The following is a 13,786-nucleotide window of genomic DNA, read 5'->3' as shown; positions in this document are numbered from 1 at the left end:
GCATGCGCGGTGCCGCCCGGGCCGCCGAGGGGTGGGCCCCCCCGCCCACCGGCAGGGGAGGCCGGCGGCCGGGCGCGGCGCAGCGGTACCGCCGGCGGGCCCCGAGGGCTCCCCCTGGCAGCCCGAGCTCCTCGGCCAGCCGAAGGCCAGGGCGGCTGGGGAATTACCCGGTCAGAGCCAGTGCTATCCCCAAAAGCGGGCTCGTTCGCCCGGTGCGCAAAACGGCGAACCCCACACAGAGCGGAGGGATTCCGCGCCGCTCGTGTTTGCCCCAGGATGGGTGCGAGGGGGTGCCTCCGCAAAGCTAGCACCCCGCACCGAGAAGCTACAAGGTGTTTGTACAGTTAAAGGTGTCAACAACAGCTAATATTCACACCCCCAGCTAAGAACTGGTTAGTTTCTTTCTCATTTCAACTTAAAGATACAGCTCTCTATATTTAGCATGCATGCTCAGGGAGTGAGGGGCTTATTTGAGCAGAGGGTTTTCTGGCCTATGGGCGTTATTTTTAGTATTATAATGAGGACAGTTCACCTAAAGGACACTTAGTTTTAGTCCTTATCAACATCCCAATTAGTTGTTCTCTCTGACTATACGCTTTATCACCCAGTTCTCGGCGTCTTCTGAGGGGGGATGTTCCGCTCTATCAGTCTCTCAGCTCTCTTCAAGGTTATAAAACAAATATCTAGTAAAAACCAAATGCTTTCCTATCTCTCAACTCCCTTCTCTGGCCGCCACATTCTGTTTTGCCAGGCTCATATAGGTCATCGTTATTACTTAGAAGAAAATTCTATTTTCTTTGGAATATCACCAGGGAAGCCTCAAGATAGAGTGGAGGCGAGCACAGCTGGGGTGGGAGGGGGGCCCAAGAGGTAGGCTGGCCGTAGCCTGGATTTAAATGCCAACAGAGGGACTAATAAAGGGATAACTATTTTTGTTTGTTTTTTGAGAGGATAGAAAGCTGTATCCCACAGGAGTTCAGATGGTGATGCCTGACCTCTCTGCATGGAATTTGTAATAAAAATAAAGATGGTCACTCCCGGGCTTGCTGCATTAAAAAGGGTTCGACAGGGAGTGCTGGGGAGGGGGAGAAAATGGCACACGTTTAACCCCACTGATTAATGGACGCAGGTTTAGATTGCAAAACAGGCTCAGCATCCTGCTGGGGGCTGTCCCCAGTCTGAAGGGTCCCTGTGAGCTCAGTAGGCTCTGCTTTTTTTCTTTTGGCTGTAACCCGTGTTTTCAGCCAGGAGAGGGAGTCAAAGATAGTTGGACAAAGAGCGGGAATCCCAGGAGCCTGCAGTGGGAAAAAAGGCCTTTCTGCAGCATCTGAGATTCAGCTCTGATTTCTCTTCCAGAGTTTCGTCCTTCCAAAGTGAAAAATGTTTCAATGACACCGTGCCTGGCAAGAGATATGCCAGCATTGAAACAAACTGAGTATGTCACAGGTGTTTACCTGGAGAGAGACGTTTCAGAGAAGGCCAGTACGTTGTTTTGACCCCTTGATGTTCCAGGCCAGCCCTGCTTTGGGCCCCTCAGAGCCGGGTAGAACCTGTCAAGCTGGTGCCCTAAGCTGGGACCAATTTGGATCTGTGTGAATTAGACCTGTTTGTGACGTTGCTCCATGCTTTTTTCCAGTAGACTGTGGGACAAGTGATGTTGGAAGGGACCTCAGGAGGACAAGAGACCTTACATTGCTCCCATTTCCATTCATACAGCTCCTGGGCACAGAGACCAGCAGCGCAAGCATGAGAGAAACAGCCAGGTGGGACCGGGAGTCCCAGGGCAGAGGTAAGAGCCCAAAGCTTGCAGTTGCAGATACAGTTTGGAGGAGGGATAAGGTGTGTGTTGGGGAGATGGGTCTGTGGCCTCACAGCTGAAGGGATCGACATTCTTGTGTGCACCTGGTCCAGCTAATTGCTGAAATTAGCAGGGAGGCAGGGCTGATCTGAGAAAAGGCTTCAAAACACCAAACAGCTGGGAAATACTGGACCTGCAAACACAAATTTATGCTACAAGTTGCAAAATCTGGTTGGAATTTGCATCCCTCAAACAAGAGAGGAAAATTTAGGAGGGAGGTGACAGTTTTAGACCTGACTGGTTAATAGCTGCCGCAACAGGATCTTAGGAGTAAGCAGGGATGTTTGAAAATTACATATGAAGGAAGCTCTGCTTTAGGGGACAAGAAGGGCAGGAGACAAGTGAGAATCAGTAGCAATCACACTGAGATGTGAAAAAGGATATTAAAATAAGAGTAAGAGCCTTAGGCAGGTAAGAGAGAATAAGGAAGGAAGATAGAAGTGAGAATACTGCATAGCGAAGGAGTGGAGGTGAAAGATAATTTGGGGATGGTCCCCAAATGAAGTAACTACGTTACCTCAGTTTTCCTTACATGGGGAATGTTGAACTCAAGGAGGGTGGTGGGTGGTGAATGGAACTGAGGGGTTCAAGCACCAAGCCAAGTTTTAGGGGGGAGTTATAAAGTACTGGCATGTGAATTCACAGGAATGGTAATATGAGTTTCTGTGATTTACTCTACTTGGTGTTGGCATCCTGTGACTAGAAACCAGTAAAGGCAGAACCTGCCTATAAGGAAGTAAAAGCTAAAAACTGAAGACAAACAGTCCAGGCACTGACAGTTCTCCCCTAGCTAGAGAGTTTTGTCCTTAGCTGCAGGAGAGAGAAGGAAATACTGCACCACATGTGTACAACCAAGCCAAGAGATGATGAACTGTACCAATTTTGCTACTTCATCAGCTCCAAATCTACGGTATTCTGCAGGAGCTTCAGTCAGGACTTGTGTTGCCTGACCTTAGGAGCCACACCTGGAGCCCCATGGGGAATCCAGTCCTTCTCATGTTCATCTCCTATCACATGCGATTCCTACCTTTCTCAGCTCTGCTCCTGGCGCTCCCGCACTCTGCCGTTGTGTTATAAATGAATGGCTGTTGGTGTTGGTTGATATTTAATGAAGTCCATGTAATAGTCTTCACTCATTTACTTATCCGAACAGTCTTAATACCCAGCCTGGGAAAGTTATCTTGGCTTCTTTAAGCTTTTTCACCATTAGCAATAAACATTTTACAGTCTTGGCAAGCTGAGGCTGAAAAGAAAGCATGACTTCAAACAGCATTGCTCACTGAGAAGGCTTTAAACATATTAAATCACTAAACTGTGCAAACATAACAGTCTTGTAATAAAGATAATCTATGTACAATTCAGGCCAAGAGGGGCTGTGGTCCTTGGGGTGCAGGCGGGACCTCTGGCACCCACAAATTACACAACCCTTTTGGGCAGCTCAGCATCAGAGCAGATAGCCACTAGTCCCATAGTGCTGAGCAAGGTCTGCATGCACATGGGGCCATGTTGTATCTCAAGCCTGAGCTGCTTCCGTTGCACCTGTCCAGCAGCATGGAAAGTGCTGTAGGGGAATGGCAACCACTACTAATCCCCCAGGCAGGGCCACACTAGGCTGGTGTAAACCTGCTCCGGCCGTGGTGCCTGGCCCGTGGGGTGCCTGGGTGTGATGCAATCCAATAGCTATTCCTCTGTGCACAAAGGGTGAAGTGACTAAGAAAAATTGCCCTAAATTACCATAAATATTCATGGTCTCAAACCCTGGAAGTGTACATCCTCCAGGACAGGCTTCCATGCCTGCTTTCACCCTGCATGTTGTGGTGTGAGGAGATCTCACAGGTGACAACCTCAGTTCAGTGTAAGGAACAGATGCGGTGCTGCACGTGCTCTCCCCATACACGTATGGCAGGCCAGACCCACATGCAAACCTATGGAAACAGGCACTAATATGCAAATGCACACAAATCTGTAGCGTCTGCTGCCGAAGCAGCTGTACTCAGGCAGGCACCCCCCACCCAGGCATATAAGTCATGCTAACGTGCAGTTAGACCACCAGGAAGCCAAGTGTGCAGTGTGGCACAGACACAGCTGTACCCAGCCCAGGCTTTGAGAGAATACTTCCCCTCTCCTTGACTTTAGTAGCTTCAAGACCAGCAATGTTTTTGCACAAGTTTGGTGAGGAATGTACTCAACAGGACCTCTGAATGTTTTAACTATTACAGGATTTTAGCAGTTTAATTTCATAGAATCATAGAATAGTTGGGTTCAAAGGAACCTTTAAGGTCATCTAGTCCAACCTCCAATTTACTCTGAACTGAGACGGTGCTTTCTCAGTCTTTTGTCGTGTTTTGTGGCGCCCTTGCACACTGAAAGGAAAGCAGCTGTCTCTGTGGTAGGATGGGTCCCTGGCAGGATTAGGCCTTGTGGGGGTCTGTGAAGGGACCTGTGGTCCTTGCCAGCCCCTTCATGGCAATGGCTGCAGCATTGCTGAGCGTGTTAGAGCAGTAGAAGCACTCAGGTTTGCTCCTGCAGAAACCCTGTTGGTAAATGGTGTAGGATACATTCCAGGGGCAGGATGAGGGAAGCACTGCTGCTCCCTGGGCTGGACTGGCTGCTTTTGCTCTTGGGGCTTTCAACCCGGTGCCCATCACAAGCCCTTGTATCAGTGGGAAGGAGTGAAGCAGGGATGGGTATTGGAGTAACCCCTAAGCAATATCTCAAGCACTTGCACAGCCTTGGGGTGAAAGAACACAGCTGTGTGGTGAGCTGTGAGGAGAGGAGCTGCACACAGGAAATAGGTTTTCAATGGAAATGTAAGAACCTGCAATGCTGGAGCTGTCTCCATTGCCTCCTCCATGGACATGCAGTACATCAGGTCTCCAGTGTTCTCTCCCAGGTGAAAGGATGCCGCTCTAATCCCACACCTTAAGATAATTTAATAGAGGGTTAAAAACCACACAGAAGTGAGATTCCTAATGGTTGTCCTTCATCTGTGCCAGAATTGCTGTAGTCTAGAGTCAGGGATTGTGGGTCTGGCACTAAGGTTTCTCTTTTCTGCTTCTGCCGCAAGCTTTTTCCTCAGTTGCTTGCCATCTTAACTGGTGCTTGAGCTGGGGACCTTCATGTCTCTTTAGGTGGACTTTTAAGGCTTTGTATCCTCTGCAAATCAGCTCTGAGTAGATCCTAGGATATGCATGAACCAGTGTGCTCCATATCAGTAGTTAATGGTAATACTAACCCATAGGCAGGATTAATTAATAGGTATTTTTAAGGCACAGTGAGGTTCTGGAGAGTCCCGGAGAGGAACAGAGAAATGAATTATTGAGTTACTTTATTGTAATCGTTTTCCCGGTCAGTGAGGGGGAACAGGTTGTGTTCCAGCCAGTGCTAACACCTAGGTTGGCAGCTGCAGTGAGGAATTCCTGTCTGGCTCGCAATGCTTTCTGCTCTAGGCATGTCCCTCAGACAGCTCTTGTACTGCTTATTGCACCCATGGCTGTTTCTAGGAGGAGGTAGAGAATCACAACAGCTACCCCAGAAAAGAGTCATCTGGGGTCCCCAGGCTCAGGAAGGCTCCCTGGTCTTTGTGTGTCCATCATTACAAGGGACTGCAGGTCCCAGCCAGGCAGTTGCCAGACATGAAGGACTGAAATGGAGCATGGACTGCAGAGCCCAGTGGTTTGTGTAACTCATGTCTTCTTCTGTGACTGATCTCCCAAGTTAGTGGTGGCCTCAGGCCTCCGAAAGCTGATGAAGCGGCCACGATCAGGTAAGCCTGGAATCACTCTAGGTCCAAAGCCAGAGCCTTGTATTTCCAAGCCTTGGAAATACAGTTACCAAACCACCTTCCTTCCCAAGGCCCAGGTTAGAGTGGGAGCACACTGTTGACCCAAGCAGCCTCTTCTCTCTTACACTGAACTGAAGGACGTGACCGCAGTCTTGTTTGTGCCGAGCACTCCTGCTCACTCCACACCTAACAAAGCTGACAGTATATTGCCATTTTTATTGGCCTGGCTGACAATTTTTCAGGTGCTAGGCATGTTTATGATTATCAGGGTCACACCTCAATTAGGAATGGGGAGAGGGATTTTAAACATACCCACAACTTACCCATCCTCCCCCAGCCTCTCTGAGGAGAAAGGGATTGTACAGTGCATGGCCTGAATTCCCAAACTGGTTGGTGGTATTTGCACTCAGCCTTGAGGGGACTGGCCAGCCTGGCACACAGAATTGCCTGGATCAGCAGTGCCACGTTGCTGAGCCATCCCTGCTGCTTCTTGTTCATGACTATCTGTGCCTCTGTGTGCACTTGCAAGTTTAATAGCAGCAATAGTTGCTTTTGTCAGAGATGATATACAGGCCATAAAACTCATTTGCTGTTCTCCCCCCGCCCCCCGCTGAGATATGAAAGCTGTGGTAAAGGCTCCAAAGCCTGTTGGCTATTTCAGATGAAGGTTATATAAGGAATATGAAAAGAATGCATTTCATAGTGGCCAGAGGACCTAAAAATACCACTTTCACAGATCTTTGCTTGGACACTGGAAAGATTTCACAGCTGGAGATACTGCTGTCCAGGAAATCATCCTTAGTCTAGGTTGCAAGCACAGAAGAGAACAGTAAAGAGCTCTTGTGTCCAAAATCAATGTAAGGAAGTTGTGTCTTAAAGGCTGATACTAGCTGCCCTTACAGCAGCCTTCTCCTGTGACATGGGACATTGCCCGTGGGCTCCAGGGAGCCTAGCAGGATAAAACACAGCCCACAAGTGACAAAAACAGTGTCTCAGGGTGATTCCAGGCTGGAGCAAAAGAAGAATTGTAGGTTGGGATAGAGGATGCCACTTAAGGACAAGGTTGTCTCTGGGGCAGTTTGTGGATTTTTTTCCAAGTGAGCTGAATTCAGCAATAAGAAGCCTCCTGTAGGGACTGTGCTGATTTAAGATTAACCAAGCAAAGGGCAACCTTGATAGAGACATGCATGGGAAGGAATCCAGGAGAATTTATTACTTCAAAGATTTGATATTACATATATGGAGTTTTTAGGGCATATACCCAGGTAAAACCAACTGTGGGTCACGGGGTTCCTGTGGCAGGCAGAAAAGTCCTGGTTTTTATTCCACATTAAAAAGAAGGAACTAACTCCTTTTCCTTCCTTTGACTGGACTAAGCACTCAGTGGCTCTGTGTGTGCTGAGATAATGCATGTCCTGTGACTGCCTTTGCTGACCTTGTTCAGACATTCGGCTATGGTGTCGGGGCGCTGGATCATCACGGGTGCACAGGTATTGAAGGCATGATATCTGAGGTCTGTCCTATTCTCCCAGGTCCTTGGCCCCAGAGTGGAGGCAGGCTCTAAGTGCTGTCTCCACACAGTCCTCAAACGCAGCTCTGAATCTCACCCCTGCACCTCATACCTGCTGACAGTTTTCACCAGCATGACTGTCACTGGGAGGTCACTAGGTGTGCAAGTGGGAGGGAAAATCAGGGTGCTTCTCATCCCTCATACCTGGGAGGAGACTGCCCACCTCATTTCATATCAGGGGCAGGAGATGGGGGAACATGAGGGGCATCTGCTGCAGATCAGAGCTGAAAATGATGGATGTTGTTCCTCCTCAGATACCTAATCTTTGCAGCCACCTAGACCTCTCTCTCCTCTTTCCATTATCTTCCTGGGCGCGCTACAGCTGAGAGCAGGCTCCCATGATCATGATCAGAAGAGCAAGGCATTAAGAGCCTTCTCTAATTGTCAGTGTATTTCTTCACCTTTACAACCAGTGACAAATCGACTTTCACTTCATTCTCTTATTGTGCCCCGTAGGCTCAGTCTGCCTTTGGCTACACCTGCGCAGTGGGTTGGCTGTGTGTGAACCAAAGGAAAAGAATCACTCCAAGGTGCTCAGAAATTACCTGTGAAATACAAGAGGGACTTAAAAATGAACGGGTTCAAAATGCTAATTTTTGGCTTCCTTTGCTTCGCTTTTGTAGTGTGGTTACTTCAGATCTTTAGTCTTTCTGGAATCATGAAAGCAAATATTTATTCTTCATGTTTGTTTTCCTTTTAATGAAAATTGGGATTGTCATTCAATCTTATGATTCCACCACATGTGGCTTTAGGACAGACACCAGCTAATATGAGGCTTGCCAGGAAATAGTGACAGCTGGCTACAGCATCAAACACTTGTTTGGGATTTTTCCTCAATATACATATGCTTTCTGCTCAGACCAACAAGGAGGTGAGCCCCTTGATTTAAAATAAATCCTCCCAGAAGAAAGAAATCCATCTGTCTGGGAAAAGTTAGAAAATATTTTTGCATTTATTTCTTTTTTTTTTTTTTTTTAAGAATACAAACTCAGTGAAGAAATATTCCTCTGTTTCCATTGGAAGGTAGTAACCGCCAAAAATTAATGTGCAGTATCAAGGAATACTTGGTGCAAATGGACCAAAAAGGATTCCCCACAGAGTATCTTTAAGTACAGGAAAAAGGGTTGCTGCAGTTGGAAAAGACAGCCTGGTTATTATGGGGTTTTTTGCATTTAATCTCCCAATTATAAATAATCAATGTGATTTACAAAATAATTTACAGAAAATGATTGGATTCATCACTGCAATAAATTACTTGGTACGATGCCACCAGTGTTGAGAGATGATACAATACTTCTGACACCATCAGCACAAGGTGGTGTGTTTCATTTTTGCATTGGAAATCAAGGGACAGACCTGCAGCTCCTTCTCTGGGCTGGCTCAGATTCATCCCAGGAACTTCTCGGCAGCCATGGTTCCATCAGCTTCATCTTCCCGAGAGGCCAGCACCCCACCTAGTCTGTGGTTAGTTGGAGCTGCCTATTGCCTTGCACTGCCAAAAATTATTTGAGTCTGAAGTCATGCAGGGTTCTGCAAGCTCCAGCCCTGCCAGCAGCCAGAGAGGCAAGCGCTGGGTGCGGAAAGGCTCCTTTCCTGGTTTCAGCTGTAAACCAAAGGTCAGACCTGCATGGTCTTGGCACAGGCAGGCACAGAGAAACAGGGACTGTGTCAGGGACGGAGCAGAGCAGGCGGGTGCAGACCCAAGTCTGAGGCAGACCCAAGGGGCTTGGGTGAGACAAGGTCTTTCCTTGACTTCTGTTGTTCTTCTCTGCAGGACTCAAAGCACTGTGTTTTTGTGGTTGCTCCCCTCAAACCCTCTGAGCTCTGATGGGGCCATAACGAATTCTTATCGTGTTATGAAGACCTATAAATCGGTTATCAGCCACTCACTCTAAGCTGAGGGAGTGGCACTGGACTGGACGAGTAGATTATATGGCATATCTTAGCATTAAAGCTGTGTCTGAACTGAGATCCTGGGACACAACGATCCCAGCACTTGGGCAGCCCAAGACCTTGATCCAACCTGTGAGGCTTGGGCTCTTCTTGCCCTTACAGGTCTCTCCCCTTCATGTGTCCTTCCCTGCTGCTTCCTTCCAAACAGGCATCCAGTGGTCATCTTCTGACCACTGAGGAGCAGTAGTGGGGCTGGTGATATTTTGGGCAGTGCTTCCCACAGCCAGCCTGTGCAAGGGTGATCCCATCCCATTAGCTGAAATCTCCTGAGTCCCATGGTCCCCCAACTTCCCAGTCCAAGTAGCAAGGAGGCAGCAGTGGTGTAAGGGGAGGATTTGGCAGTGGTCGCCTCTCTGAGCCCTGTGGTGGGAGGGCAGTCCTGGCACAGAAATAGCAAAACCCCTCAAAAGGCAGGAGGATCCAAATAGTGGAGAATCCTCATGGGCCAGACTTTGCCCCAGTATCAGCTGAACAGATTTGTTAGACCCAGCTGGGGTGGTTAGTTTGCTGGAGGGTGACACCATGCAAAGACCTTGGACTAGCCAAGGCTGAGGAGCAGTTCTGCCAGTGCTGCCTGGGCAAAACCCATGTACTTCACCTGCTGCGATGCTCCTGGAGGAGCCTCCATCTCCATCAAGTTTGGCTGGTCTGGGGACTGTCTGGGTATGTCTGGCATGTCTGTGGGAGGGAAGCCTTCCATTCACACAACACAGAAAATCTCTTGTTCTCAGGGTCTGGTGTGTGCTGAACCAATGCTGAGAGGTGGCAATGGGGGAACAGCCAGCTGCACTGTTCCCAGTCGGTCACTGCAACCTCCCCGTGGACAGAGGCAGAGATCTGGTCCTTCTTACAAGGACTGAGGGTTTCGGTAAGGCTTCAACCTTAGTTCTGGGACTAGGGGCTGCCCATGCTGTCCGTAGCTGCAGGAAGACAGCTTTTGGTAGTGGTGAACTAGTCCAATAAGCAAGTCCATGTGTTTATGCCCAAAGACCTCTGGATGGCTTCTCTTTTCACAGTGGCAGAGTCAATTTGGGCTTTTCTCCCACATGGTCTTCTAAACAAGGCCAGCTGATCTGCAGATGGCTAGATCACCTCCTGTTTTGTGATGGCAGGTTGCGGGATGGAGGTGGGCTGTTTTGCCACAGTTGCAATGGCTCCGGGCAGCAGCTTGTATTGCTCTGGTCCTGAGCCTGCAGGTGGAGATGGCTGTGGGGTTTCTGGAGTAGCTACAGAGAGAGAAACAAAATTAGAAGACTTGACAGCACTGGGTTCTGTCCTCAGTTGTGCCAGGTTCAGGTGTAAGCAAAGCAAAGGCTCTGTAGCAAAACCGTAGCTCCTAATGGCTTGTGTGTTTGCTGTGAGGCAGTCTGGACACACAGGCATGGTTAGATGCCCTGGAAGAATCACAATAATGAACATCGAATGAGGAGAGCTACTGGCATTTTGACCTGTACTGGCTACTTTCCCAAGTGGTGGCCCCATGTGGTAGACCAGGGTGGTGGACCAGATTCTTCTGTGTTTTTGCAGAGGGCAAAGTGAGGTGTGACTGAACCATTCAAGGGAAGGGGAGCCTTTCCACTGGTTTCAGTGGGCACTGGAAGGGATTATTCATCCCTACATTTAAGGACTATGCAAAAGTTGCAGTCTGCCAGGGAGCATCTTGTTGAATCAGTTAGTCTAGCCTAATCTAATCTAACCCACCTCTCTGTTTGTCTGTCCTTTCTGCATAGGAATTTCTCACACACTCACTATCAGAGACTGTCTTGCATGGAAATTTCCTTGTAAGGTAGAAACTACCTCCACAGGTACACTGGAAAGCTCTTTGTTTCTCCCGAGAGTGCTCTGTCTCTCTGGCAATACTCACACATCTGCCCATTGTGCATCTGAGGAGGCATTGTGTTGGCCACAATGACGTTTGTTCCCAGGTTCTCCTGGATCAGATGAGGGTGCAGGGGGTGGTGCGCATGCGGCGTTTCACTTGATGAGCCTAAAAACGTCCATATGACATTAGTTGCCACAATGACAGAAGGAGAGAGTTCGGATGGGCAGACCCACTGCACCAAAATGTCCAGGCTTTGTGCATGATCAGCTTGTGCATATGTGATTGGAGCACACCCTTCCCATTTTCCTCCATGGATGCCTTGGGGTCACTAACCCCTGCTTGCTGCCTGCATTTTCTCTTATACAGGATTATGTTCCTGTCCTCCTGAGTCACACTCCACGTAAAGAATAGCACAGTGGGAACTTCTCATTTTGTTTTGTCCCATCGGATGCTCCCAGTAGAAAGTGTGGGACACTCTTTCAACCTGACCTTTCAGACCCTTTTGTTTTGATGACTCCCTTATGACACAGAGGAGGATTAGTGAAACAGCTGGTAGATGCTTGGGGGTTGCACAGCAAAGCTTGTCTACATGCAGAGGGCTGGGGACTCCTCTCTGTAAACAGATGCACAGCTAATGCATCTCTTTAGGTGAATAGAAATGGAGGACCCTTTGTTACCATTGCCAGTGACAGGGGAGATGATTTTGTGTGAGTCAATGGCTAACCCGCATACAGGCTGTCTCCACGTTTTTTGAGTAGGAAACAATGGCTGTAGAAGTTCTCAAGGGGATGGTGCTCAGGGAACACTGAGAGGCATCTTGTAGGACCCTCAAGCACTCACCTCCCAGCAGCATCTCCTGCAGCAGGTTGTCAATCTTAGCCATGCCAAAGAGCTTGACAAACTGGATCTGTTCTATCATCTGCCAGGTGATGCTCTGCAGCACAGGCAGCAGCAGCAGCAGCTCCCCGAAGCGGCCCCGTGAGTCGTATTGCCGGTCATTGATGTAGTCCTCCAGGCTGACCTGCACCTGGTACCGCATCCGCTTGATCTTGGAGGGGTCACTCAGTCCTTTGGCATCTGAAAGAACCCACAGAGCAAACTATCCAGGCTGCTTCACTAAGAACTGTCCTTCAGTGATAGCATGAAGTCTGGGTGCAGGCTGAGGTGATCTGTCTCTGATTCTTTATTGTCTGCTGTAATGTACATTCTTCCTCTATTTAGGCTGACTCATCCCTTCCCTCTAAGAACAGTTTGGCCCGGAGAGGAGACCAGGCAGCATTTCCACAACTCAGTAACAGTATTAGTCAGCATAACCCAGACTAATCCCCTCTGATGGTAACCTTCACCAAGCTGGAGCATACCTGGGTCAAAGAAGATGATGGCTTTCAAGCAGGCATATTCATTGTCATCTATCTGCAGCTCCTGGAAGGGAAGGACCAGCTCATCCAGGATGCGGATGGCCACGCGGTTCACCTCCACCAGTTCGGGGCAGTTCCGCGGGATGATGTGGTCATTTCCTATGGACAAGCAGCACAGGGACCATTGCCTTGTCATTGCCCAAGACTTATCGAGGGTGGCAAGGAGTTCAAAACCCCGGTAACCAATGCTGAGATAATTTTGAGGGTGGAGGACTTAAGAAGTTCCTCCTTCTGCCCCTTCCCTGGCTCAGCCCACCAGAAATGCTGATCTGTGTTGCCAGAGCAGCCTCTCCTTACTCAGGAGTCACTCAAGCAAGGAATAGCTGACCGAGGAGCAAGAGCTTTTTTCTCAATCACACCACATCCTGCTTACACAAACTGGGGGAGGGCAATGTGGATGTTCATAGTCCCCCAAATTTTCCACATGTCGTGGCCTTGATGTCAATGTCAGACAGGCCTAGCTGCACCCAAAGGTTGTGCTAGGCTTGCTCAAGCCACCCCCCTGCAAAAAGGATGCCTGCAAACACTGAACCACCCTCTCCTTCACACCAGCAGGGAAGCTTCGCAGAAGCAGATGGGCCAGGAGCGGAAGTGCACTCTTTACCTAGCAGCAAGACATCCTTGAACACCATGGATCTCTTGGCAGCTCCCAGTAACAGATGTTCTCCTGCATGTGCTCGCAGTAGTGCTACCTGCAAGGGCAGGGAAAAGATATCTGGATGATGCAGAGACAGAGACAAGGCTGTGATTTCATATAGGCAAGAGGGAAAGCCCAGCGTTTCTGTACTGCGCTCAAGGATGGGGAGTGAAAGCCCCTCTCCAGTCCCAGAGAAGGGGGTCAAAAAATGGTTTACTCCTGTGCATAAACAGCTATAAACCCAGCAGGACCAGTAGATAATAGACAGCACCTGAAACATCCCATATTCATGGCACATGTCATGAGCAAGACCATGCTAGACTGTCCCAGGACCTCACGCCAGCAGTGGGACGTGTTCGCAGTGGGCCATTTGCAGACAAGGCAAATCCTACCACGTGCAGAAGCAGGGACCATGCTCCAGCCTGGGAAGTGGGGAGCAGTATGATCCACTGCTGCAGACAGTTGCTGTCCCTCCAGGCTGTGCCCATCTCCCACTGAAATCACGCTAATGGGAACCCACGTCCACCCGGCTGGTGGGGTCACCCTCTGGTCATTCATTCCCTCTGCAGCATTGGGCATTTGGGCAAGGGAAGCCAAAGGGATGTTTTTCTTCCCTGACGTTAATGTTTGAAGTGTTTCATTTTACACCCTCCAGTGGCTCCTGAGAATGTTCTGAATCTTTTGCCCTCCTTCAGTTAAAAATTTCAGAGACTGAGGCAGAAACAGAAGTTAACAATTGGACAG

The 13,786-nt window shown here is 49.0% G+C and overlaps 1 protein-coding gene and 1 long non-coding RNA gene across 6 annotated transcripts in view; one reads left to right on the top strand and one right to left on the bottom strand.

The window, feature by feature from the left end:
* Positions 1-60: 60 nt before the first annotated feature.
* The window catches only part of LOC135315739 (uncharacterized), a 45,752-nt gene continuing 32,026 nt past the window's right edge, over positions 61-13,786 (top strand). For all 3 annotated transcript variants that reach the window (XR_010375235.1, XR_010375237.1, XR_010375234.1), the window contains exons 1-2: positions 61-392; positions 1,717-1,789. This is a non-coding gene — a long non-coding RNA (uncharacterized LOC135315739). The remainder of the gene's footprint in view (positions 393-1,716; positions 1,790-13,786) is intronic.
* HNF4A (hepatocyte nuclear factor 4 alpha) overlaps positions 8,142-13,786 on the bottom strand; it is a 37,749-nt gene continuing 32,104 nt past the window's right edge. For all 3 annotated transcript variants that reach the window (XM_064465708.1, XM_064465706.1, XM_064465707.1), the window contains exons 6-10: positions 13,010-13,093; positions 12,349-12,504; positions 11,828-12,064; positions 11,030-11,152; positions 8,142-10,391 (exon numbers count right to left, since the gene is read on the bottom strand). In XM_064465708.1, coding sequence (XP_064321778.1) covers positions 10,249-10,391; positions 11,030-11,152; positions 11,828-12,064; positions 12,349-12,504; positions 13,010-13,093 — 743 coding nt within the window. In that variant the 3' untranslated portion in view covers positions 8,142-10,248. The remainder of the gene's footprint in view (positions 10,392-11,029; positions 11,153-11,827; positions 12,065-12,348; positions 12,505-13,009; positions 13,094-13,786) is intronic.

The sequence above is a fragment of the Phalacrocorax carbo genome, chromosome 14, assembly GCF_963921805.1.
Source record: "Phalacrocorax carbo chromosome 14, bPhaCar2.1, whole genome shotgun sequence".
NCBI classification, from domain to species: domain Eukaryota; kingdom Metazoa; phylum Chordata; class Aves; order Suliformes; family Phalacrocoracidae; genus Phalacrocorax; species Phalacrocorax carbo.
This window is presented reverse-complemented; position numbering and strand designations above follow the sequence as displayed.